This window comes from Phaethon aethereus (assembly GCF_964289735.1).
Source record: "Phaethon aethereus genome assembly, chromosome: 2".
NCBI lineage: Eukaryota > Metazoa > Chordata > Aves > Phaethontiformes > Phaethontidae > Phaethon > Phaethon aethereus.
Window position 1 is genome coordinate 84,553,779 of NC_138582.1, and position 25,206 is coordinate 84,578,984.

Below are 25,206 nucleotides of genomic sequence, written 5' to 3' on the forward strand. Positions count from 1 at the left end.
CAATTTGAACTCATGGTTTTCAACATCAAGTCCTAAATTGCTTCAATAAAGACAGATAACAGTTAAAAGCTGCTACCAAGAACCACAGAATCATAGAATAGTTTGGGTTGGAAGGGACCTTCAAAGGTCATCTAGTCCAACCCCCCTGCAATGAAGTGTCCTTTTTTCTTGTAATGTACGTGTTTCTTCTTACAGAAGTCTAAGTCTTGATTGGTCTCATCAGATGGGCAGCAGTGGATAAGACATACTGTTCAGGGTGCTGCACTTTCTTCTTTTTCCCTCCTCTTGGGACCACAAGAGAGCATGCAAGTCTACCTGGGAGGAGAGCCCTGCTCTGGGAAGAAAAAAATCTTCCTTTCAAACTACAGGGCCAGGAGAACCCTTTCAGGACTTACTTTCATGGCCTAAAGAATTATCACCAAGACGTTCAATTTATAATAATGTAGTAAGTACTATACACCTACTGCAGTCTGTGCAGCTGATGCACTGTTCATGCAGCAGGTAGCTTAATGCCATCTTTGGTCAGGCAAGTCTTTTTCTAGAAGTCAGTAGCTTTCATTTGTTTAAGAACATGATAAAGCACAGGGAGGCTGAAAACTAGCTATGCAACGTTGCCAGTTTTCACAGCATTAACTCCTTTCTTTCTGGCTTATTCTCTTCAGTCACTCTCTGGTGGCCATTTTAAAGGACTGTTGCTTAGTCTCTTCTCAGGCTGCAACTGATTTTTTCGAGCCTTGCTATAAAAGGATAATTTTGAATGATATTAATATTCATATGAATATTGACCTCTGTAGTTTAACAACTCAAGAAACGAAGGTGTGCCACAATTCCTGTGCATATTCTACTATATCTACTAGCACCGACGAGAGAAGCATCAGGTTTCAAGGAAATCTTGATAGGATGGGAAGAAATAAAACAGCTTTATAAAGTAAAAGAAAGTAATTTAACAAGTGACGTTCTCCAGTGCTCCTTTAACAGTTATATTTTTTTTTTAAAGGCAAGATATCAGTAAAGAAGTTCCTCAGAAAACAGAAGCAGATTCAGAAACAAAACATGGTGCAAGAACCTGCTTCACTGAGAAAGGTTCAGGATGAGATGTCATCTTGCTTCAGTTTGAAAATTTTAAACTTGAAATTAATTCAACTAAATGACTCCACTAGAAATAAAAGCACAGCTCTTCTTACACAGACACATTTTAAATGGGAGACAACTAGCATTCTCCGTTTGAGTTACGGCAATGAAAAAGAAGAAAGGCTACTCTTGCATTAACTAGTCAGTGGTGCTCAACAAAGATCAAGAAGGACCAAAAGCAAGTGCAACAAATTAACACTATTTTTATTGAAGGACTCCGATCTCTGATGCTTGGAGTGTATGTGCAGCCAAAGGGATGCACAATGTATGCAAATGTTGAAAAAAATTGCGATTTTTAAAACAGTGATAATCAGTCATTCACCCTCCAACTACCACAAGGTTTGACTGCAAAAATAATAGTAGAAAGCATACCATCTCACTATTAAAATCATCATAAAGCTGTGTCGCCATTTATAAAACATCATAGCATGATAGCAACTGATTGATATTAATTTTCAAATACAGAATTACATAACACAAAGGTAAGGCAGGAAACCAGTCTGTTCTGATCATTTGCTACTTTCCGACTGTATCTATTTTGATAATCTAAACAGTGTGCAGCAATGCTGTCAGGCACTAGAATTGGTCATTTATGCAGTTAAACCATTAAAGTAGCTCTTGGCAGTTTCGGCACATGCTAACTAGCACTCTTCCCAAACAACCAAAGGTAGTTTCAAAATTGGCACAGACCAGGAATCCTTTCCAGCCTGCACATGGCCATTCCACGTGGATCATAAGGCAGTTAAATGCTGCAGACACAGTTGTTTTGTGCCTGTGGGCCGCAATGCCAGAGTATGGTCATGAACACATTTAATTTATCGGAACGGGCATTGCCTCTCATTCGAAGTACCACAGATCTATTTTTTTTCCTCTATATGTTATTTAAGAGCATGTGATTCTCTGCTGGGTAGTGTTTTTTTAAACAGTCAGTATAGGGATATGTTTGACACAGCTTGCTTATTTAAAATAACATGAAAACAGTTTTTCATATCCAAACTTGAGTAAAATGAAAAGCAACCATGCACGCAGCCTGAACATCTTATAGCAGTTCTTCCAGTTTCAACCCAATCAACAGGCACATTTATATGGTAGCATTCAGAGAAAAAAAAAACCCACCACAAATACCCACCCACAGTGCTAATAAACGTAAACTCTTTATGTGAAATTACAAAAGTTCTAAATGAAAGCTATGGTGCCACAGTTGAAATTTCATTTATACTAAATAACCTTTCTTAAAGCCGCCTTAACACCAGAGGACTGTGAAGTGTCTAAAGCAACATCTATTTTTAGAGAAGGTATGCAAGAGCCAGAGAACGCAAACCACTAAAGACTCATCTCTGTTCTGTGCAAACTGTCATGAAATCTAATAAAGGACATCCATGCCTGTCCTATGGTACACTGTAAAGGACATCACATCACAAATCTTCTGTGCTTTCAGAGAGTCAACTGGCTTGTAGATGAACACAGATATTCATAAAAATTCATCTGGATATCTGAGAAGACTTTCAACAAGGTCTCTCATCAAATGCTCTTACAGAGACTAAGAAGTCATGGGATATGAGACGAATTATTCTGGTAAAGATGGAGACCAACTGCAAGGAATTGTAGAATTTTAACTAATTATCAAGCGATTTGCTTGCCAAAAGGCAGATGAAACATGAAAAGATTCATATAGAAAAAAAAAAAAGATCTTAAAGTCACATGGGCTTTAAGCTGACCTTTACTACTCAGGAACATAATCTTGAGATGATTATATATCCATGAAAACGTCAATTCAGAGCTCAGTAGAGGTTAAAAAAGCCAGTCAGACATTGGTCTTTATCTTGAAAAGAAGAGAGGGCATTCTTACAATAATGTATAGTCCTATGCCAATGTATAGCCTAAGGTCTCCCTGAATGCTGAACACTATTTCTAATTCTGCCCCCCCTGACAAAAAGGATAACAGAAGTGGAAGAAAAGTGCAGAAAAGCACAACGAAGCTATCAAAGCTACAGAGAACTTTTCTTTTAGGAAACAATTAAGTACTCGCGGACTGAACAGGACAAGATAGAGGCTTATAGAGTCACAGCTTGATGGAGAGTATTAATAGCTTTAACTGGAAGCTCCTGGAGGCTGAGAAAGTACACCTTCCAAGCTTGTCCTGCTTTTATGTACTACCTGAGGCCATGTTTCTCCTGGCTGGCCAACTTCGGAGAGCTAGATACTGGGCTAGATGGACCTATGGACTGACCTTGTGTTCTTACCACTGCAAATTATTTTACAGAGGGACATACAATGCTTGTATTATATTACCCAGTAGCATCAGCTACAGTAAGCTCATCAAATTCTCTTTTCCACTCTCTGTATTGGGCTACCCACAGAACAGCGAGTCAAATCCAAGATTATGGACACCTGAAAACCTGAACCTAAGATATCTGAAGTATTGTTTACAAACTTTTCATGAAGATCAACTATTATGGTTTTGGGATGTGATGAACTGGGGACTGAGATTAAAAAATTGTCTCAGATTGCAGAATTATTTTTCATGGAAATAAATGGCAGTCAAAAACCTCTTCTTCTTTCCATTCCACAAGCAAGTTGTTTTTCTTTGCCCTCCTCCTCTCTAAGGTAAACAGACAGGTAAATTCAGATGTCAAAAACCAGAAAGATAGTAAGTTTTATGTAAATTTCTCTCACAGGGAACAGGATGAAAGAATGAAACAAAAGTCACACTAAAATTTTTGAAGCACTGCTGGTCTACACAGTTAAGACTACACAGGTAACACTGAGTAGCACTAGCCATGGTAAAAAAAAACATTTTACACTGCTCAGTTCATGAACTAACCTGTCATCAGTTCCACTGATGACACTTCAGGTTTGTAAGAAAGCCTGAAGATAGTTTATACCTCTAAAAGTTTAGAAATTACTGCATATCTGAACTGTTTCCTGTAACTGCCATGATACTGGCATCCATCTCTAGGCAGAAATCAAAAACCTGCCTCTTCTCTTTTCAACTTTGCATTACTGTTTCTTCGGTATCACGGTGTAACGCAATAGTGTGCTAATGAATATTTGTAATGCAACAGTTTCTTTCAAATGACATCAGATATGCAGTAATTCCTAGTGGTCTGTTTAGAATAATAATGTCTTAAATATACAAACTTTTATTCTGAAAATGGATTTTCTGTAAACCATTTAAAGACATTGTTTATATTGCAAACAAATTAAATGAATTATATACTCTACACTAAGGTCATGACAAACATTTGCCTGCGGACTGAGACAGCCCAATTGCAAGTCAACAGACTTCACAGTTATTAACTTCTATTCCTATGGGTATCAACTAATATTTATTTGAAATTATAATGATCAATTACTTGTGTCGTCTACTACAGAGATAAAGGGAAACCTCAGCAAGCTTACCTACTTCTAGACAGCACTGTCTAGAAGTTACATGTAAGTTATATGTAAGTATAATGATGTTATAAAAGAAAGTTACCTCCTTAACCACCACAGTTATTTTACCCTAATAACCAATTTCAAAGAAAACATCAAATCCCAGAAAACATAAAACATGAAAATCCCACTGTAAGAAAAAGCATTTCGGTATGTTACTTATACTTTACTATAACTAAGAACAGAAAAAATACCCTTTCTACAAAGTTGTTAAAACTGATGAGCAAGCAGTAATAATCTTAGAAAAGAGGCTAAGATCAAAATAATTCAGTTCTATTTTAATCAGAGGGAAAAAAGACTATTTTTAAGTTCCAAACTAACTATAAAAAAGAAGATATAAAATAACCAAAACATTAAAAATAATATACCTACTTGCCAGTGATGGTCCTCCAAAGCTGCGCACCTGCAATTGTGGGAATATAAGATGAAACACAATACACTAAAACAGAAACAATATTATTATTTTTTTCTTTATGCATAAGAATGTTCAAATTTGGGACAAAATTACTAAGGAAGTGTCTGTAACAGTCAAAACAAGAAAGGTATATATTAACTTAAGAGTAACAGTTCTTGAACTGTTTCCTGTAAACTTAACATACCAGTTAAAAATATAAATGGACAAAATCTGTATCATATATTGCTACATTTTCAGATGGAAGTAGAAGATAACCAGCATAACTTACACTTTTACATCTACAAACTGACAACCACTTTCTACATTCCTTAGGAATCTCTATTAGTCTTGCCACCTAGTGGCTGGCTGGAAGTGTTAAATAGCAACACAGAAGTGTTATACTGGGAAGAATTTTCTTCTGCTTTTTGGAGTGGCACTTCATTGATTTCCAGTCACTACCACAAGATTTCTACACTATTACTTCAAGAACCGAATTGTTCTTGAACTCTGTGTACTATGCCATCAAAAGCAATAGTAAAATAAAAAAGGTTAACTATAGTAAAATAATAATTCTATAAGCTGGGAAACACAGCCTCATCTCTGTGATGAATGGTTAAACATTCACATAGAAATGGGAGTGAAACACAAATGAAGATGGGATAGTATTCTTACTCTCTTAGCTTGGTCAATACAAAAATATTAGTAATTACACCTAAGAGAGAAACTTAAGTAAATCACCACCTTGCACCTAGTGAGGTATAAACGTTGGTGGTGATTTATAAAACACAGAGCTTAAAAATCAAGATCTACTAAGCTTTATAAGTTGGCCTCTGAACTTGTAACGCTCAGGCAGAAAACAGAATGGTAACGAAGACTCTGGAGAGGGCAACGACAATAAACCATGCTTCAAAAAAGGTTGTGAATAACTGCCATAATCTTAGCAGGGAACAATAGGCTTTGGCAGCCAGAAATGATGTGGTAGTACATCAAAGGGGAATACCATGCTACTCTGACACCTATTTCCTGCTTTTATACTATGTTCAGATGATTTTTTCCAAACACTTTGCACACGGATTCAACATCAAACAGAAGGCAAAATAAGACACTTGGAAAAAAAAAAATAAAAGTTTTCCTGACAATTAGAATTACAGACTGATGTCGAGCATTTTGCCAAAGAATTTTCAAGACAGTAATGAAATACGGGACAGGAATAAAAAAAAACAACAAACACCAGTCTAGCCAACAAACTCAAAATCCCTTTCAAACTTGGTTGTATTCATCACATTAAGACTTTATACAAACTGGAAACTACACCATACATAAAGTAGAAAAAAAATTCCTGTTCACTTCTGATTTCAACTGTGCTAAGATAGGTAATTTCTCAAACTATTTACAAAGTTGACCAATTTATATTGGGTCTCCCAAACTTTCCAACAATGATGTGATTGCAGTATTGTCAGAAGTAAGAATCACACAGAATCACTAAGGTTGGAAAGGACCTTCAAGATCATCAAGTCCAGTCGTTAACCCAACGCCACCATGCCCCCTAAACCATGTCCTGAAGTGCCACATCCACATGTTTTTTGAAGAATGTTTAAGAAAACTTCGTACTTTAGAAAATAATGCATTTTCAGACCTAGCAGTTAAGAGCCAAGACTGATTGTTCATTGATACCAATTATACTCATGCTAAAACAAATCTCATAATGCCCTTTCTATAAAATACAGCAAAACTTCATTGAGAATGGCAATAGATCACCCTAGATGTATTATTTCTCTCTAAATTAGCTAATACTTTTACAATAATCATAATATTAAAGTGGATTTGATAATGAACTAATATGCTCTGAATTGCACATGTTTAAGCAAGGAGATCTATCAGTATACTGCCTTACCTTTTATCCTCGAGAATACCAAATCCTTTATTATCTGAAGAACTAGCACTCCAAGTATTATGAGAGAAGTCAGATGATACACTCTCCAAGGGGTCAGTGCAACAAACCTAGAATGTCAAGCAGAAATAAACATTGACTTTTTTTTAAACGTATTGGAAGTATACATAAACTTACAGCTGCTATTAGTACTGAAAATAAAGATAAAATATAGACTGATATTATGTTAATTGAATTTAATTTCTCCCCACAACAGGAAGCAAACACTGAGAGCTCCAAGCATGACATAGTCTCATTTAAAGATACAATCATTAAATATAGTAGATTTTTTTTCCCACGCTTATATTTAAGCACAGAAGTATAGAAAACAAAATATTTTCATTATTGCATCAAAAACATTGCTTTTTAAATTAATTATGGGTTTATTAACATAAATTGTCTTGGCACAACAACTGTCTTTTCTATTCACATACAAAAAAGATTTAACATTTTCTTGTGTTTCCTATACAGCCTATGTTCACACAAGATTTTTATACAAATCATTCTTTCAAATGTAAAGATGAGGTCTAACTGTATCATTCATAGTATAATACTCAAACTTATCTTCATAACGTACTTTTGTAAATTTTGTTTTTCATTACAATTTTTGGAACATGCCTAGTCAAGTTAAACAGACCTAGACTCAGACTGTATGATTTTATAATCTCATGCATTGCTGTCTTTGCTCTCCAGGTGTCTTTGGAGATTAGCTCTTCTATCTGTTTTACTGACAAATATCTTAACTCACAAAAAAGGATCTGAAGTATGAAAGAATTAAAATTTAATGAAATAAAAAAAGTATTTTAACAGCTTGTTTCAAGCCCTTCAAATCAGAGATGTGAACTCAGACAATGAGCACATTAGTATCTTTTTCAAGGTAAAAGCAAAACCAATTAACTTTAAAAAAAGTTGAGGCTAGCCAAAACCACTAAGAAGCCACTGTGCAAGGCAGTGGATCACATGAGAACACCAACAGAAACAAAATCATACAAAGCTGGGAGGTTTCCAAGAAAACTCTCAGATTTGAAAACACGGCAACTGGCCACCCAACTTAGTAGCTGCTGTGGTGTTTTTCTGCATGAAAGAGGGGGAAGGGAGGTGAAAAGGAGTAGCAAGCATGGCCACTGGAGGAAGTCAAGAGACACCCTTTGAGCACACTTGGATTTTGAAAAAGAAGAAAATTTACTTCTAGGTGTTCTAACAAGCTCAGAACACATCCCAGTTTTGGAAAACTGCTCTAGTATTCCTTGCAATCCTCTAAAAACAGGATTGCAACACAGAAATGTCCGTGCCACTGATTTTCACATTTAACACAAACTCATAATGCACAATCACCCTGAGCAGACCAGGATATAATTTCCAATATGAACAGATAAGCTCACTCTGAAAGTTTTTCTCAATATGAAGGCTTTCTACATCTGTGCAGAGTTTGAATTACAAGACTACCAAAAAAAACCCCAACCAAAAAAACAAGTATGAAATCAGTACTTCTGTGTAATTTCAGCCAGCTCAAGAAAAGTAAGAGATGTTTAGATAAAAATGATTACAGGGTAAGTTTTTTTCAAAGCTGCCCAGGTATAGCTCATTAAATCAAAACTCCTAACAGCTTTTTATCATGTTGTTCCACTATTTTTTTGGTGGTTTTCTTTTCTTCACCATTAAAAATCCTTGATTCTGTTTAACAATCAATTCTAACTGCACTGAAGACTTTGCTTAACCTCCTTATTTAACTTATTGATAATGAAGGAAAGGAGAAGATGCGACACTAGAGAAAAATCTAATGAAGAATTTTTCACACAACTTCTACGCATCAAAAGATTACGCAGACCTATAAATTATGTGGGCTAAATAACATGCCTATTCTATAGGTTTTTCACGGTGCTTGTGCATTAATATTTTAGAGACTCAAACGGTATGCCCCAACTTAGCAACTGCCATTGTCCTCTCCTCAATGGTTTAAAGAAGTAAATCAATACTGACATTTATGTAGTATTCATTGTGTGAATGCGTGTGCATACATAAACACACACACTTTACTAGTTGTTAAAGATCAGATGTTTACTAAGAAGGTTTAGCCTGTCTTTCAAAGAATATACACAACATGTTTGACCTACCTCATGCTCACAACTAAACCATACTCCTAGCTGCACTGCAATCACAGCTGTCACCTGCTGTTAAAAACAACTGCAGTAATGCGGATGAGGATTAGCAAACACGGATTAACAAGGTAGCATCCTCTCCGAGAGATGCTTCCAAGTCATATCATTCTACCTTCTCAGTACTGCAGTCTTTCTGCTCCATAGTTTTCAGGGAAAAAAAACCCTGTAATCTAGTTGGAGCAGCTAATGTAGTAGGCACTGTTTATTTACACTATGCTGTCTGCAAGAAAGACCGTCTCTTACGAATTCATTCACAGCCAGCATGTGTCTGCTTTCAGGTGCTCCAGCAATACAGATTAGCAAAACTGTTTGCAAGCCATGTCAGGCAGATCTATGTCCTTGAAGCTCTTATTGGTTAAAAGCTGATAAGGTTTTTCCGCATGTGTCTACCATCAACTTATAAAAAAATGCTGGGATCTGAAAACCACTTACTATGCTAACAGTGTCAGGATTCAAAATTCTTACAGGAATTATCAACAGGATGCATAGCAACCAGACTAGCAAAAAGTTTCTGTGGTACTTTTGCTTATTATTAGGAGTTAGAGCTCTTTTCCTTAAAAACAAAAAAGGGGAAAAAAACAGTTTACTTAAGTATTTCTAACATACATGCATATCTGACAAAACTAAAAGGCTCCAGAAGGACATCGCCATACAGTGCACAAAAATATTTATTTAGTGGAAGAATCAATAGCTATGCTTATTCAACAAAATTTTATGCTCACTCTTTAAGCAATAAACAAAACAGACTGAATTCCAAATTGTTTAATTTCTTCTATAAGTGGTGTGGAAATAACAATCATTACTGGATACATAAACTAGATCTGTCCCCCCATGAAATTCTGCAGTATTTTGAGAGATACAAGAGGTTTTTTTCAGAAAGCAAAGGTTTAAACAACGTATGGAGTTATGCACCTTACATAATGACTTCAGTAGTTAACAGGGCAGCCTGCATGACAAGAGAATCTCTCCTGTAGACAGTGCAGGACTGGACAAAAATGGTCATGAGGTACCATAGGGCTCAGACTCCAGAACTGGCTGAAACAGGTATCCCTGGCACATGGGAGGCCTTCTCTCAGACACAGCTCCAAAGGTAGGGCACAGCCGTCTTGTTTCCAGGCATGCAAGAAATGCCTCAAGCCTCTCCCCTGGGCTGATGGTAACGGTGGCCTCGCCTGTGAAAGATGTGCTCTGGTTGATGTATAGAGCAGTCAAGTGAAACAGCTACTGGACACAGTAAGCTAGTGGCAGAGCACTATGGAGTATGACCTCCAAAATTTGATTGGGTAAGCAGCTGAGCAACTTGATCTGACATCACCTACTCTGAGGAGGAGTTCAGACTAGCTGACCTCCTGTTGTCCTTCCAACCTACATTCGTCTATGTAGGAAGAATGAAGGCTTGATGGAACTAAGCCTGCTACTGAACTCCACTATGGGAGATTAAGAAACCAACATTATAAAAAGAAACAGGAGATTATCAACTATTGACTGTTAGGATAATTTAGCAGTGGTTGCCCACAGAGGTTATGGAATTTCCTTCCTTGAAGGCTGTCAAGACAAAACCCTGAGCAACCTGTTCTGAATTAAGTACTGATCTTTTTTGAGCTGGAGGTTGCACTAGAGATCTCCCAAGGCCCTTACTGACCTGAATTATATTTTCATTCTATGATTATTTTAGTCTATTAAAAGTGGCTGAGAAATCCTTTTGTGTAAGATGCTGATCTCAGAACTTCAAGGCATAACAGTTTTTATTTCTTGGCCTGGTTGTACTGCAGCTGGACTGAAGTGATTCTAAACAGCAAAATTAAGAGTCAAAACCTGACTACTTCCACAATTAGAAGTCAAAATTCTTCAACTGTGTAATGGTAAACTCCTTCTATGGCAATTTTAAATAATACGTGTATATAGCACTACATATGAGTGTGAGTTACTGAAAAAAAGAGACTACACCATTCTGAAACTCCACTGCAAGCTACACTACCTACTCTTCAGCATTTCAGTCACCTACATTTTTTTCTACCTACAGTCAATTACAGAGTACAAAATCATTTTCTTAAATCCCATAATGCAACTTCTCTTAGCAAGTCATGCTTTCTTATTTTTAGCATCACACAAATAAGTATGCATTGCCATTAATCTCTGTTGCCTATTCAGAAGTTGCTAAATTCAAATGTAACCTTTTCAGTATTTTGGCAACTTCCATATTTTGCTAAAATGTTAAGTTCCAGAATCGTGCTCTGACTAAAAATAAAAAAAAAAAGAATAACCTCTCGACAAGCTTCTCATAGCCATGAAGGTCAGATGGAAAGAAAAGATGGGACAACAAATGCAACTGAAATCCCAGTGGCAAAAGCAAGACTGTACATAGTAGAGAGCAACACAATAAAACTAATTATTAGGCATAATCTGGTTAGAGAGCTCCTTTACTTACTCCTGGAGGTGATAATATCCAACACTGCATCACCTAAAGATAGAAAAGTACCCTAAGGTACCTCATCCTTCTTGCCTTTTCTCCAACTCTTTACCGTATGGGATGCTCATGTGTCAATATTGACAAGACATGTTAACTAACAACAACAATTATCTGTTGGATCTGTTATACCAAGAAGTAGCCACCTCCCACTGCAGAGCTCCTGGTACAATTAACTGCACAAACCTGATCATACAGAGTCATTCAAGTGGCACAAAACAGCTGAGAAATTTCAGAGGCAAACATTGTCGCACAATATTGCGGTCTGTAAACATAATGAACTCTTACAGGGCATGGCAAAAGCTATTTTTAATTGTACTTCTGAGATACAGGGAAGGCTCGGACCTATTAAATTGCTTTAGAAGTTAATACATGAATTTGATGATACAAGACTCACTTCAGTTGTGAAGGTATTTTTTTTTTTTTTACAACACAATCTAGAATTATAAGTAACTTGCACTTTTGCAAACACAAGCCATAAGAAAATATTTCATCAAGAATTAAAGAATTTAGATTACCAGCAGCCAGAGCTATGTATTTCTGGAAAGCCTTAGTAGGTATACTTTTAACAACCATCAATTCTTAGATGAATTCCAGAAATAACCACACAAATACATGAAAGCTGTAAATAACACAAACATGAATATGGAGCTTTGCTTCACCATCAGCTACTACGACACATTTATTAGCTGCATGAGTGATTTGCAGACTTTAGTTCAGTGCTCAAAAAACATGTATTTACATCTTAAAACCAGAGCCCAAACTCTTCAGCCTATTTTCGTGGTGTTTTAAATAGCAAAGGTTGGTATACACTTGATTCCTCATTAAGCGCTAAGGTAAAAATCCATTAAACACCTTCCAGCCACAGTAGCCATAGAACCAGTCTTGTTCTGCAAGACAGAGCTATGATGCACCACCGAATAAAAGTGAGAACTGCCCACAGCTCCAAATGACATACCTGTATGCAAGCGTGGGTTATGACATAAACCAGCTAGAGAATGGCTCTCACCTGTACAGATCAAATATTTCTAGGGCATTTTGAGAATGCCTAATGGCCGACAAGGGATATTCTTCTTTATCTGCTAATTTTAAAGATATGTCTACTCCTGCTCTTACAGGGAACTGCCCAACACTGTTTCAGACAGACATCTACAGTGACCGCATGTAGGTAAGGAAAAAATGTGGTCACAACTGCTTCCTGGTGGCAACTGTTTCCTGCTTGGAGCTGAATGTAGACCATTCTTCCGTGCTTACTGCTGGAGTGATCAGCACCAGTCTGGTTGCAACAAATTCTGATGCCTATCTCAAGCAAGAGATCTAGGGAAGGGAAAGAGGGTTAGTTTTCTTCTAAATACAGCATGAAATGCACTTCCTGAAGAACACTGTTGAAATACAGGCAAAGGCAGTATCAGAAAGCTTGTGCTCTTACTGATGACTGGCTCAATCATTCTGCTTGCCCTCTTGTGAATCAAGCAGCAATAACTTATATGAAATTCAAGTATATTTTATTTAAAGGTAATTTAACACTTTGACTCTCCTAATTGAAAAAACATCCCAAAGCAGCTTTGCAAAACCTGCTTTTTACATCTACTAAAACATGTGAATTTAGAACTTCTATGTGAATTGCTCTTAGATGTGATTTTCCTATTAAGCTTCTGTAAATATCAAAATGCAGTATCTATAAATATTAAAATACAAATGTTCAAGCATTCAACACATTTTAAACCCAAAACTCAATAATCCAGTATTTTTCCTGTTTTTCCTTCAGTATACCTTGGTGTTAGCCAAAGTATTTAGCTACTTGTTCAAGAATTACAGTTCAAAAATCCCTTCCCCATCCTTGCACAAGAAGTATAAATACGCACTTAAGGCACAACAAGTTATGCACGCTTTTTTGGTAGAATCTATTTATAGAATAGAATTTGGTAGAATCTTATTATATGGTATTTAACTGTCAATCTGCATGTCTGAAAGACACACAAAAACTGCAATACAGCAGATTCCCTGTTGCAGAGGGGAAAACACATTACATGTAACAAAGTACATTTGCATATGTGCTGTCAAAAATTTTAGAATTAACAAAGACTTTATAAATTCTAACAAACCTCTTCACCCCTACAAAAAGCATAATTTGTTGAACAAAATTTCAAAAACCATTTACTCTACATCTCATGTTAATCCAGATTTAACATATGCACACCACCACTTTGGGTGCCTGGCAGTTTGAACTCAAATAGCTGTATATCCATTTAGCTGAAAACATGTGAAATACTGTAACAGAATGCTTCTTAAAATATGTACATTCAAAAATGTTTAAAATTACTTTTAATTTACTGTAGAAAACTGTAAGCTTCTGTACAGACATAAATTAGGAAGAAACACCTTTTTCACTTAAAGTTTTTTCTAAGAAAGAATGACATACAAGAACTTAGATATCTAAGATTTTTAATAAAATTATTTCAACCAGAATAGAATGACGAACTGTAAAGCAGTTGATTCATGACTTATGTGCCAACCAGCAATGAGTTTTCCACTGGATAGTGCCTAGAAGACTGAAAATTCTATCATTAAGTACATAAAAATAATAATAATAAAAAAACAAAACAGAAGAGGCATGATTATTGTTCTAAAACATGCAGTATTTTCTTTAATTCTTTCTAAGACAAAGACAATTCAGTCATCAACCTTTTATTCAAGGGTCTTATTTGTCAGGTTTTATTCAAAAGATTAGGATTGTATTTATTCAGCCAGAGAGCACCAATCAAATCAAACCTGGACAGCTGTTTTTCAGAAAACCTTCTAGAACTTATTAGGAATAAAGATTTTGGAAGAATAAATAGATCTCTTGTCATAAGAAATAGACTCCCACAAACTTAAGCTACTATTACTTTGACAGCCACCTGTATAAGTGGTAGTTCTCTGAGGTCTGTGCACAGGTTGCAGGGCAAAAGGCAAAGACTGCTGGACAATTCTAACTAAAGTTAGTAGCACAAAGGATAGAAATTCGAATTGCATATTCTCTCCACCCCAGCTACAAGAAACAACATTTTAAACTTATAAATAAGGATAAATAAAAATGAAAATAGTACAATTCTCTAAGCAAAAATATTAGAAAAATCTTTAAAATGCTTTGTGTTTAATCACAAAAGAGAAATTTGCTTGCAAGCTGGTAAATTTGGAAGTATACTGGTGGCCTGGGAAATAGGATCAAGTCAGTAATAAAATGTCGCACTGCAAAATCATCTTACACTGTTTGCAAGGAAACCTCTTGGGGAATGCAATAGTTAGAATCATGTTTCAATATTTGTGTATCAGATTTACTGTAACCTATTGCATTCAGATCAGCACATAAAATGAAAAATTGAGAAGGAAGAAGTTTAAATGACCTAAACAACATACCTTCTGAGTCTACCATGACGCTACTGTTACAGCAGTGACAGGGGATGGTATTTCAATGGAAGTTGAAATTATTTGAATTAAACACATAACGTCAAAAAACCTGGCTTCCTTTATTTTTGCAGAAACATGCCCAGATGACCTTAATTAACCTGTACTCTGGCAAAGTACAGAGGAAATCTTAATCCCATTTTCTCATACACTAGCAGCAGTTTGATGTTAAACAATCCACTTCTACCATGCTGCCCTAAATCTCCTTTTCTTTAATGCGCTCATTAGTCCTGTAACATCTACCATGGAGCATAGCATATCCCCCTAAAACTTCATTGTTCTGAAAATTCTACTTACTATTTGAAAGGTCTCATTATTTTGAGTTAATACATGAAGAAACTATAGTTTCTTTCTTAAGACAACTCCTTTAGACACCGAATTTGTAAGTTTTAGCAAGACAGAATAAACTCAAGCCATGCTGCAATTCATCTATTCTCCTTTGTTCGGGATTTCCATCTTCCACAAAATCCTCATCCTGGATTTGGTCCTAAGTTGTTCAGTAATTCTTGCCTTCCCTCAGTTTCTCAATTATCCCATTTGATTTCTTTCCTGGTTGATCCTGTTTTCATCTTACTGGTTGAAAAAACACTGTAAACTGTCCAGGTTTTTATGTAATGCTGGCTGGCTCTTAAACAATGTCAATTTTCATTCCTGTAAACCAATCTCTCAGACAAAACTATGCGAACTGTCAATAAAAAGCTGTTGAGATAATGGCTTTGAATTTTTTTGCTAAGTAAATCAAAATTAATTTAACTTTATGTTCCGCTTTTCCACCTCCAAAGCCTTCAAAAGTTTTAATAATCCGTATTGGAAAAAGTGAACATAAGCTTAAAACTGCCTGAGTGAAAATAAGTAGACCCTAAAATTATATCACAACTTGTGTTGCCATCAGAATTTTAGCTTTACTTGAGAAAGCGTATTTTGGAATATCACCTTCTAAGAAAAAAAAAAACCAAACAACAAACATTTTTTTTAAGCTTGCAGAACAAATAGCAAATTACTGTACTGTAGCTGGGTATAATAAAATAATCATAATAGCAATAAATTACAAAAACTTGGTAAAAAGCAGCAAATTAAGTAAGTTTAAGACTATCAGACTACAAGAAACAAACTCACACCCATGTAAGAAACCCATTCATGTGGATGCACATTGAATTTCAAAACTGCCTATGCCAGACTTTTTTCCTTCTCTTTTCTGATAATGAATGTATTGTAATTACAAAAGAAATACATCAATACATAGCCTATGCTACTTACCTTTATTTAAGTGATAAGAAATAAAAACTCTTATTCAGGTTTGAGGCAGGATTACAATCGATATTAAACTATTCACTTGTGTGTTATCCTAACACTTTGGATTATGGGAAAGTAATCCCAAAATGACTAAAAAGGTAGCTCTAAGATTACCCATATAACAAAGATAGCTGAAGACTGAAGTTTCCCAAATTCAAAACCACCTTCAGCATGTGGTTGCTGTAAGAGGAAAAACATTTTGTCACAGAAACATAGATGTGTTCTCCTAACTTGGGAGATACTACAAGTTTAAGATAGTGATCTGAAGGCCAACATACTACAAACTGTCACAAAATGTCAGTACCTCTTCTTATTCCAACTTCCTTAATTTTCACGCATTTTTCTTTATGTTTTGATTTCACAGATATCTTTTATTCCAACTCTCACTTAATTCGGTAATCTCCCTCCTGTCCACCGCCACCGATGAATTTCCCACATACATTCTAAATTAAAGCAATTATTTTGAACCATTTTCCTCCTAAGGATTTAAATTTTGGAAGCATTAATTTTTTCTGTATTAGTTTTGCTTGGTAAGCTGTGAGGTTTGAATGTGGTTTTGGGAAAGCTTAAGTCTGAGAGGAGAAAAAAAAGGGATTCTGAAACAGCTGAATTACTGTGTAAACTGAATTAAAGCAATAAGGAATCAAATAATTATATATTGCAATTTGCAATTTCAATAACTGGACTCATCAAAAATCCAGTTGTTTAAATAAAATTAAAAGCTGAACTTACATAGCCAATACAATCTATACAGAGTCTCTGAACTTCTTACTAATGACATCTGGTGGCATGCTGGTAAGGATGGATGGTAAAAGATGGAGGAGCAGTTTGGATGGATAAAAGCCACATGATCCCTGCACAAGGACTAAGTGAGTCATCCTTAAAGAAGGGAAAAAAACCCCAAACTGCTGGGGGAAAACAACCACCAACCTCACAACCCGCAGACAGTACTGCTACACCGACCAAAAAACACTAGTGATCACCACACCAGCCTTCTAGGAATAGCATCACTAGCATAAGATGACCACCTAATACAGACAAGAGCAAAAAGAAAGTAACATTTTATAAGCAGTGCACTTCCTAAAGTTCAAGTATGCCAAGTTCACTAAGATGTCCTATTTGACTGAGCAGTTCCCCAAGGACTCCATTTCCAGTGGCACCCATGTCAATGTTAATAGTAGGCAGAAATTTGCAGTCCCCTTTCTCAAGAACTCGAAATGGAACATAATGACGTATTTACAACATATTTAGCCATACCAAGATACAGAGCTTATAAACAGCTATACAAATGTGCCTACTGCATGTCTACTAAGTCAGTTTATTTCTTGTAACAAAGACCTGTATTGGGTTTGCACAGCAAGGTTTTGGTAGCAGGGGGGCTGCAGGGGTGCCTTCTGTAAGAAGCTGCCAGAAGCTTCCTCTGTGTCTAATAAAAGCCAGTGCCAGTCGGCTCCAAGATGGACCCATCACCGACCCAGGCCGAGCCCATCACCAACAGTGGCAGCACCTTGGGGATAACATAGTTAATGAGTGGGAAAAAAATTGCAACAGCAACTGCAGCCGGAGAGAGGAATGAGAACGTGTGGGAGCAGCAGCCCTGCAGCCCCCCCAGCCAGGGCAGCAGGAGGGGCAGGAGGGGCTCCAGGCGCCGGAGCAGAGGTTCCCCGGCAGCCCCTGGGGAAGAGCCTGGTGAGGCTGGCTGTGCCCCAGCAGCCATGGAGCTCCACGGGGGAGCAGATCCCCACCCACACCCGGGGAGGGCCCCACGCCGCAGCAGGGGGATGCCCGAAGGAGGCCGTGACCCCGTGGGCAGCCCGCGCTGGGGGCTGGGGCCGGCTCCTGGCAGGGCCTGTGGCCCCATCGGGAGAGGAGCCCCGGCTGGAGCAGGGGTGCGGGCAGGACTTGTGACCCCGCGGGGGACCCAGGCTGGAGCAGCCTGTTCCTGAAGGACGGCACCCGTGGGGGGACCCAGGCTGGAGCAGCTCGTGAAGAACTGCAGCCCCTGGGAAGGCCTCACGCTGGAGAAGTTCATGGAGGACTGTCTCCCGTGGGAGGGACCCCAGGCTGGAGCAGGGCAGAGTGTGAGGAGCCTCCCCCTGAGGAGGAAGGAGCAGCAGAGACAGCATGTGATGAACTGACCACAACCCCCATTCCCCGTCCCCCTGAAATCGGGGGAATAGAGAAATCGGGAATAAAGTTGAGCCCAGGAAGAAGGGAAGGGTGTGGGGAAGGTGTTTAAAGATTTAGTTTTTATTTCTCATTATCCTACTCTGATTTGACTGGTAATAAATTAAATTGATTTCCCCAAGTGGAGTCTGTGTTGCCCATGACAGTAACTGCTGACTGATCTCTCCCTGTCCTTATCTCAACCCACAAGCTTTTCATTGCATTTTCTCTCCCCTGTCCAGCTGAGGAGGGGAGTGACAGAGCAACTTTGGTGGGCACCCCTGCCATCCACCACAAGAATAAAAATCCAGATGCAAGCATACACTGTGTATGCACATTGCTCTAAATGTGCAGAAACCTTGCTTTATAGGCAAGCTATCCATCAAGATGTAGTAGTGACACCATTTACACTTTGTGTGCAAACACCTGAAAGAAATGCTTAGCCCAGTACTATTATCTTACGTCAAAAGAAGGAACTAATGAAAAGTACTTTGACATCTCTCCATGGTAAGCATTATCATTGCCAAGCAAAGATTTCAAGTAAGAAACACTTCAATAAATCTTAAAGTAGATTGGATACTTAAAACCAAACCAAAACAAATACTTTGATAACACATCTTAAAGCAAATTGAATAATTTTTAAAAAACACACCAAACCTCTAAACTCTGAATGTGGTTTTGTTACTAACATTTAAAGAGCAATTATATTTTATATCCGGAATAAGCTTCCCACCACAGTCTTTACCTGATACAATGTACATGACCAGTTCAGAAACAAGAAATATTGTCTCCTCTCTTGATTAATTAATTCTCCCATACAAAAAATAAAAATTCATTAGGTCTGAGACCAAACAAAAGAAACACACAAAAAACTCAGAGCCTGGGTGGTGACAAGAGACACTATTTTAAATGGTAAATTTGGCCAGCATACCTGCCTAAGTCAAGGAATGATACTTGTCTTTTACACAGGTTGTCAGTTAATTTGTTCACCTAGTACGGTAACATCATATAACATGGTTAACAACAGACGTGCAGTAACATACAAATCTGTGTATTGGAAAGCATATAAAAATCCTCAAAGAAAAAAAATGGATTTGGGCTAGCAAAGAGAACAGTAAACAGGGTAATGCAATAAATCTGTGCCACAAGGAGACAGAAACAGAGAAAAGCTCTATTACATCTTAGCCTTTCTACTGCCTTTCTTCCCAAGAAACCCTATGGAAATCAGTCATTTGGGCAACTGGTAAAGATGCAACTGGTGCATCTAAGGATGAGCTTGCAGACATTATGTATTATGTTTGAAACATGTATCTGCAAGTATAAAACATATATTTGAAACAAATATCTGCAAACTACAAAAGACATGTAACAGCACAGAATTACTAAAAATGAACTTGTCCTCCTGGCCTCATAGAGATATTAAAGATGACAGATTGGGAAAGCAAAAATGAAAAGCTGCCACTATCCCCCCTACCCCATACAGACACACACACAAAGTAATAATTAGGCTAGAATACTAGCTGAAAATCTAGGATTGAATGTTAATAAGATTAAACCTAAGACTGAAAGTTATCAGTCTGCAGCCTAACACTTAGAACACCTGGACTAAACTTCTGGCACCAGGGCAGAGTTTCTCTGCGCTTGGGCAAATCACTCACTTTTTCAGTACTATGCGTATAAAATAGGGAAAAAAAATAATTGTATTTTCCTTATGTGGTATTTTGACTTTTTAAACTACCTACAGTGGAAAATTAGACTCCATATCACATTTCAGATGATTAGGTGCTAAGTATTATATATTTAAACCTTGTTCATTTTAAACATTTTCAGCTGTGGTCATTTGTGGTGGGGGACTTAAAGCTATTAATGGTGAATAAAAGTAGAAGTTATAAGTGACAAATGCTTTTTCAATAACCAGATTTCTTTTTACTTTAACTGCCAGCCTTGTTTCATTCATTTCTGAGAAAATTTTATGAAATGTTAGTTCACTAAATATGCCAATATATATTGGGTCAGCTTTTGCAAGGTAAGCTTCAGTGCAGCCTTTATGTTAGAAATGTAATGAAACTAAAAAGTGGTACAGTACTGCCTAGTCTAAGAAGCTCCTGAAGTCAAGATCAAGAACTAGTTGCTTTAAGCCTTGTTAAAGAGTCCATGGTGATTTGTTAGGAATATTCAAGAAATAAAGGAAAACAGAATGAAATTAGATTAGCACGTTTCTTGTACCTACAATTGTTTCAGTAGTAAACATTGAAAATGTGTTTATATACAGTACCATAGTTAAAAGATTTTTAATGGGAAAAAGATTACAATCAAAGGTATTAAAACAAGGAAGGATTTTGCAATAGGACATCAGAGAAATAGTTGACCCTCAGCAGCTTCTACTGCAACAGTTTACACATGAAGTGTTTTGAATGGCATACATACAAGAACTAAACTAACTGTGAGGGAAAACACCGTTCCACTGAAATTAAAGGGATGGGAGGAAGGAACTATCACTACTCTTCCAATATTTGGAAAACTGTAAAATTAAACTCCACCTCCCCTTCCTCCCTCTTCCACCAACACTATTGCCGACATAGTAAGAGAAGTCTCCCACCCAGCAATACAGACTTCTCAACTTTGAGAAATACTACGACTAGAGGCCCTACACACTGGGAGTGCAACTACCTCTGCATGGGGATAAGGATACTTGCAGGCACACGACAAAGAAAGATGAGGCACATGAAGCAGTAACAGGGCAATGTTTGTCCAGCCTAGGCTTGGGACAGCACAAAGCCCGGTGAGGAGAGGCTTCACAGGCAGCAGGGGTGAACTCTCGCTCCCACTCCTGAATCAGCAGAGACTTGCTGAGGCACCACAAACCAGGCTGACCAGTTGGACTCACAAACAAAAACAGGAGAAGCAGCAAATATACTGTGCTGCAAACACCCACAATGGAAGACCAGAGCAGGGAAATGTGAAACTTAAGATTTAAACGATTGCTTCATTTTCAAAATGTCAGATTTCATAGGTTTGCTAAAAAGATCTTTCCTGATGTTCTTCAGTCTCAAACCACAGAATTTTACTGGCTGTCATACCTGCTCCTACATATTTCCTAGTTTGTCTCCACTTCTCAAACCTCCGTGGCACTAGGATAGCAAGCTTCCTGCTGAGGTACAACACGACCACAGAAATAAAAGCAATCCTTGCCCTGACTTTTGCCATTCTGTCTCATCTTGACAGTAAGAGAGTGAACTATAAAGTTTGATAAAATAACTTCAAATACAGGTCACATAAGCTGCCAGTAAAACTACCAAAGGAGATGTTCTATAGATTTTTCTATATTACATAACGCATGTACTATATACCTTGCTTATGATCGAAGGTGGACATAAGAATAGCGAACAGGTTGCCCAGCATCTACTATTCCTCGAGAAACAAAAATGTACTGTCAGACGCTGTCCGTGAAATTTTTCAGAGCCATGTCACAAAGAAACACAAAGTATTGCGACCCTTCCAAACCACTGAAAGAACAGATGATCTCTGAAGTATGCAGCAAATGAGAGCAAAACAATGTAAACTTCCTCAATGAAGGATTTACCATAGATATCGAAGAGCAAGATGGATAATCAGTCAGCCTAAACTAGACATCACACACACTGCTCCTGGGATTAAAGAGGATAAAATTATATTTGCACAGAGAGATTTTCTCGCACAACGCAAAGCTTCAAAAAGTTCTCTTCCCATGACTTTGATCTCATGTTTAAACACCACACTGCTAAGAGTTATAGACAACTCAGTGGAGTTTGCAATTAATCCACCTCTTTGCTTGTTTGCCTCTCATTCGCTTATGAGGAGAGGAGGCAGTTCTAGCCACAGGAGAGGAAACGCCATTCAGCCTTAAGAGTCTCAACAGTATTAAAAGACAGAGCCCTTACACATAGCTTGCTCTACATGAGCAAGCAGGCATACAGCAACATTTTAGGAGTTCAGAAAACAAAAAACGTAGGCGTTGCCAAAACCTAAGATCAGGGGAAAGTCCTGAAGAAGTTTCACATAGAAAGGCAAGTTTTCTCCCCCAGTCTTGAACAGAAGCATTGTTACAACCACAACAACGAGCACATCCCTGTGTTAATTTCTAGGTTTTATTCAACAAAACTGTATCTGACTAGAAAAACCGTAGTCAAGAAAAGAGAACTGGTGCACTGCTGTAACATCCCCACTGTACCCACTCCACAAAGCCGCCAGTAACTAGGCCACCAGCCTGGAAAAGCACGCATACCCAAAACGAACTAATGGACCAGGGCTGCAGCGCAGCGCTAACGACGGGCTCGAGGCCTCACTGCACGAGGTCTCAAAACCCTGCCCGGCAAGGTAGGCCTCTCACAGCCTCAACCACCTGAACCGCAAGAAGCGCGACTTCCCGGCGGGGCGGGACGCGGCGCCGCGGCTCGGGTCCTCCTGGACCCCAAGGCGGCTCCTCGCTGCCGCCTGCGGCAGGGGCGTGAGGGAGGGCAGAAGGCAGCCGCAGAGGGCGAAAAGACGCGGTGCAACAGCGGCACGCAACTGAAGGGCCACCCCCCGCCCCAGCACGGCTGCCGGGGGAGAGATGGCGCAGGTGAAAAGGGAGGGCGGGCCTTCCCCACGGAAGAGCGTGGGAGTGGGACAGCGCCCCGCCGAGAGCGGCCGGGGACGGGGAAAGCCGGGCTAACGCTCCTCCCGGGGACGAGCGAAGCACGGGGTGGGGGGAGCAGGCGCCCGCCGCCGGGCGGGGCAGCGGCCGGCCGGGCAGGGGCTTGCCTCTCCGGGGGGGCGGTCCCGGTCCCGACCCCGGCCAGGCTCGCTCACCAGAAGAGCAGGTTGGCGCAGACGAAGCCGCCCAGGCTTTGGAGGGGCCGCTCCCAGCTCAGCGCCGCCGCGATGCAACAGCCCACCGCCAGCCCCGTCTCCCCCAGCAGCGCCGACGCCCCGGCCCCGCTTGACAGCTCCGCCGGCTCTGCATCCCCGGCCGCCGCCGCGCCCCGCTCCTCGAGGGCCTCCGGCCGCTCCCGCCCGCCGCCACGCTCCCCGCCCGCCTCCACCTCGCCGGGCTGCGTAGGCGCCGCGCTCGCCATGGCTCAGTGGCGGCCGCCGGGCTGCCGCTCGGGCGGGCGGAGCTGGGCCGGGCCGGGCCGGGCCGGGCCGGGCTGGCGGGAGGCGGGGCAGGGGCGCGGCCCGGGGCGGGGCCCGGAGCGCAGCCGTTACCCCACACACACCCACCGGCGCTAGTGACGTCACGGCGAGCCGCGCACCAGACACCGGGGATGGGGGGGACCGCCCTCCAGGCAGGTGTCACAGGGGGTTGCGCGTGCGCGTGGCAGGTGCTTGGGGGCGGGGCCTCGTGAGCGGGGGAGGGGCGAGAGGCGGCTGTGAGTGGTGACAGTTGGTGGCGTTGACGGTTGGGCGTGCACGCGCGGGGACGATGACGTCCTGGGCCGTGTGCCCGTTGCCCGGCCGTTAGGGCCCGGCCGCGCCGCCCGCCTCCTCCCCCCGCTGCTGCCCCTTCTTCCTGAGCCCTGAAATGGCAGGCGGCGGCAGCAGCTGCTCCCAGCTGCTGGCGGCCGCTGGTGCGTGGGGCGCTCGTAGGCGATCGCCCAGGTTGGAGAAGTGACCAGGTAGAAGTGTGAGCTAGGCTCCCTGCTGGGGAGAGCTGAGGAACCGGATCCCTTACTGATTTTGGAAATGGCGCGGGCTGGAACCTACCAGAAGATGTAACTCCTTCGCCTCCTCTTCGTGTATATCCCACAGCCAGCCAACACTCTCCAAAATCCACAAAAAAAAAAAAAAAAAAAGAAGGGGAAGTAAGTCGTCGTCACAATGCTGGGAGCTTCTCCTGAGACCGTGATGGAGACTACAGGAGTTTGGTGGCTTCCATCTTAATCTTGAATATCCAAGAAACTTCCTTGAAAATCTACACCATGTTGTCTTGTCATCTGCACTACTAAGTATCTGGCCAGCCTCAGGCTGAAGATGGAAGCTTGACACAACCTTTAAGGTGATGACGAGCATCATAGCTAATGTGATTACTGGGGAGCTGAACTCTGGAGAGCATGCCTGGTGAGAAACATCACTTGAGCATCTGTTGCTGAACAGGAACATCCAAAATTAGAATCAAAGAACATGTCTCACAGTGTAAACTGCATAAAATGAAATAATTTTTATTGTAAGAGCAAAGTAACAAAAATAGAAGAAGAATTTTTGATTGGGACTTAACATCTGTTTCTAGCTTAATTGGGTCCCTCCTGTTAGCTTGATTGTTTTATGGGAAAAGGAGTCATACTCACTTCAAGGTCAACATGCCTTTTTTTCTCTGAGGTAGAAGACAACAAAATAAAATTACCAAATTAATTAAGTTAACTGTGCGTTGCAAATCTGCTGTGTATTTTGGCCAGAGGACCTTGGGAAGGAGTTACGTTACTACTCTGAATCCACGTACTCTATGTAGTATGTGAATTGGACCTGAGAGGAAACATGCAGAACATTATTCTACATAAGCAATTAAAATTTTTGTAAGGGCCATTTTAGTTTTATGTTAATTTGTTGTACTACTGTGCTCGCATCTCCGACAACCTGGGACCAGGCAGACCTGCCTGAATAATTAGCCCAGCTAAAAAGTGATTAATTAGGTGTTGTCTGTGAAGTTCTGAGAGAGCAAAGAGAAAGAGACGGGCTCCCCTAGTAACCTGAAACATGGATGCAAAGGAAAGGCTTTGGGAAGTGGTTGCAGCAAGGCTGGAGAAACACTTAGTTGTTTTGCTTCATT

The 25,206-nt window shown here is 39.8% G+C and overlaps 1 protein-coding gene across 1 annotated transcript in view; it reads right to left on the bottom strand.

Annotated features, from left to right (window-relative positions):
• The window catches only part of RETREG1 (reticulophagy regulator 1), a gene marked incomplete at its 5' end in the record, with an annotated part of 68,300 nt that extends 43,766 nt beyond the window's left edge, over nt 1-24,534 (bottom strand). The window contains 3 exons of the mRNA XM_082015379.1: nt 4,939-4,969; nt 6,855-6,961; nt 23,253-24,534. Of these exons, the coding sequence (XP_081871505.1) occupies nt 4,939-4,969; nt 6,855-6,961; nt 23,253-23,518 (404 nt within the window). The remainder of the gene's footprint in view (nt 1-4,938; nt 4,970-6,854; nt 6,962-23,252) is intronic.
• Nucleotides 24,535-25,206: the final 672 nt, after the last annotated feature.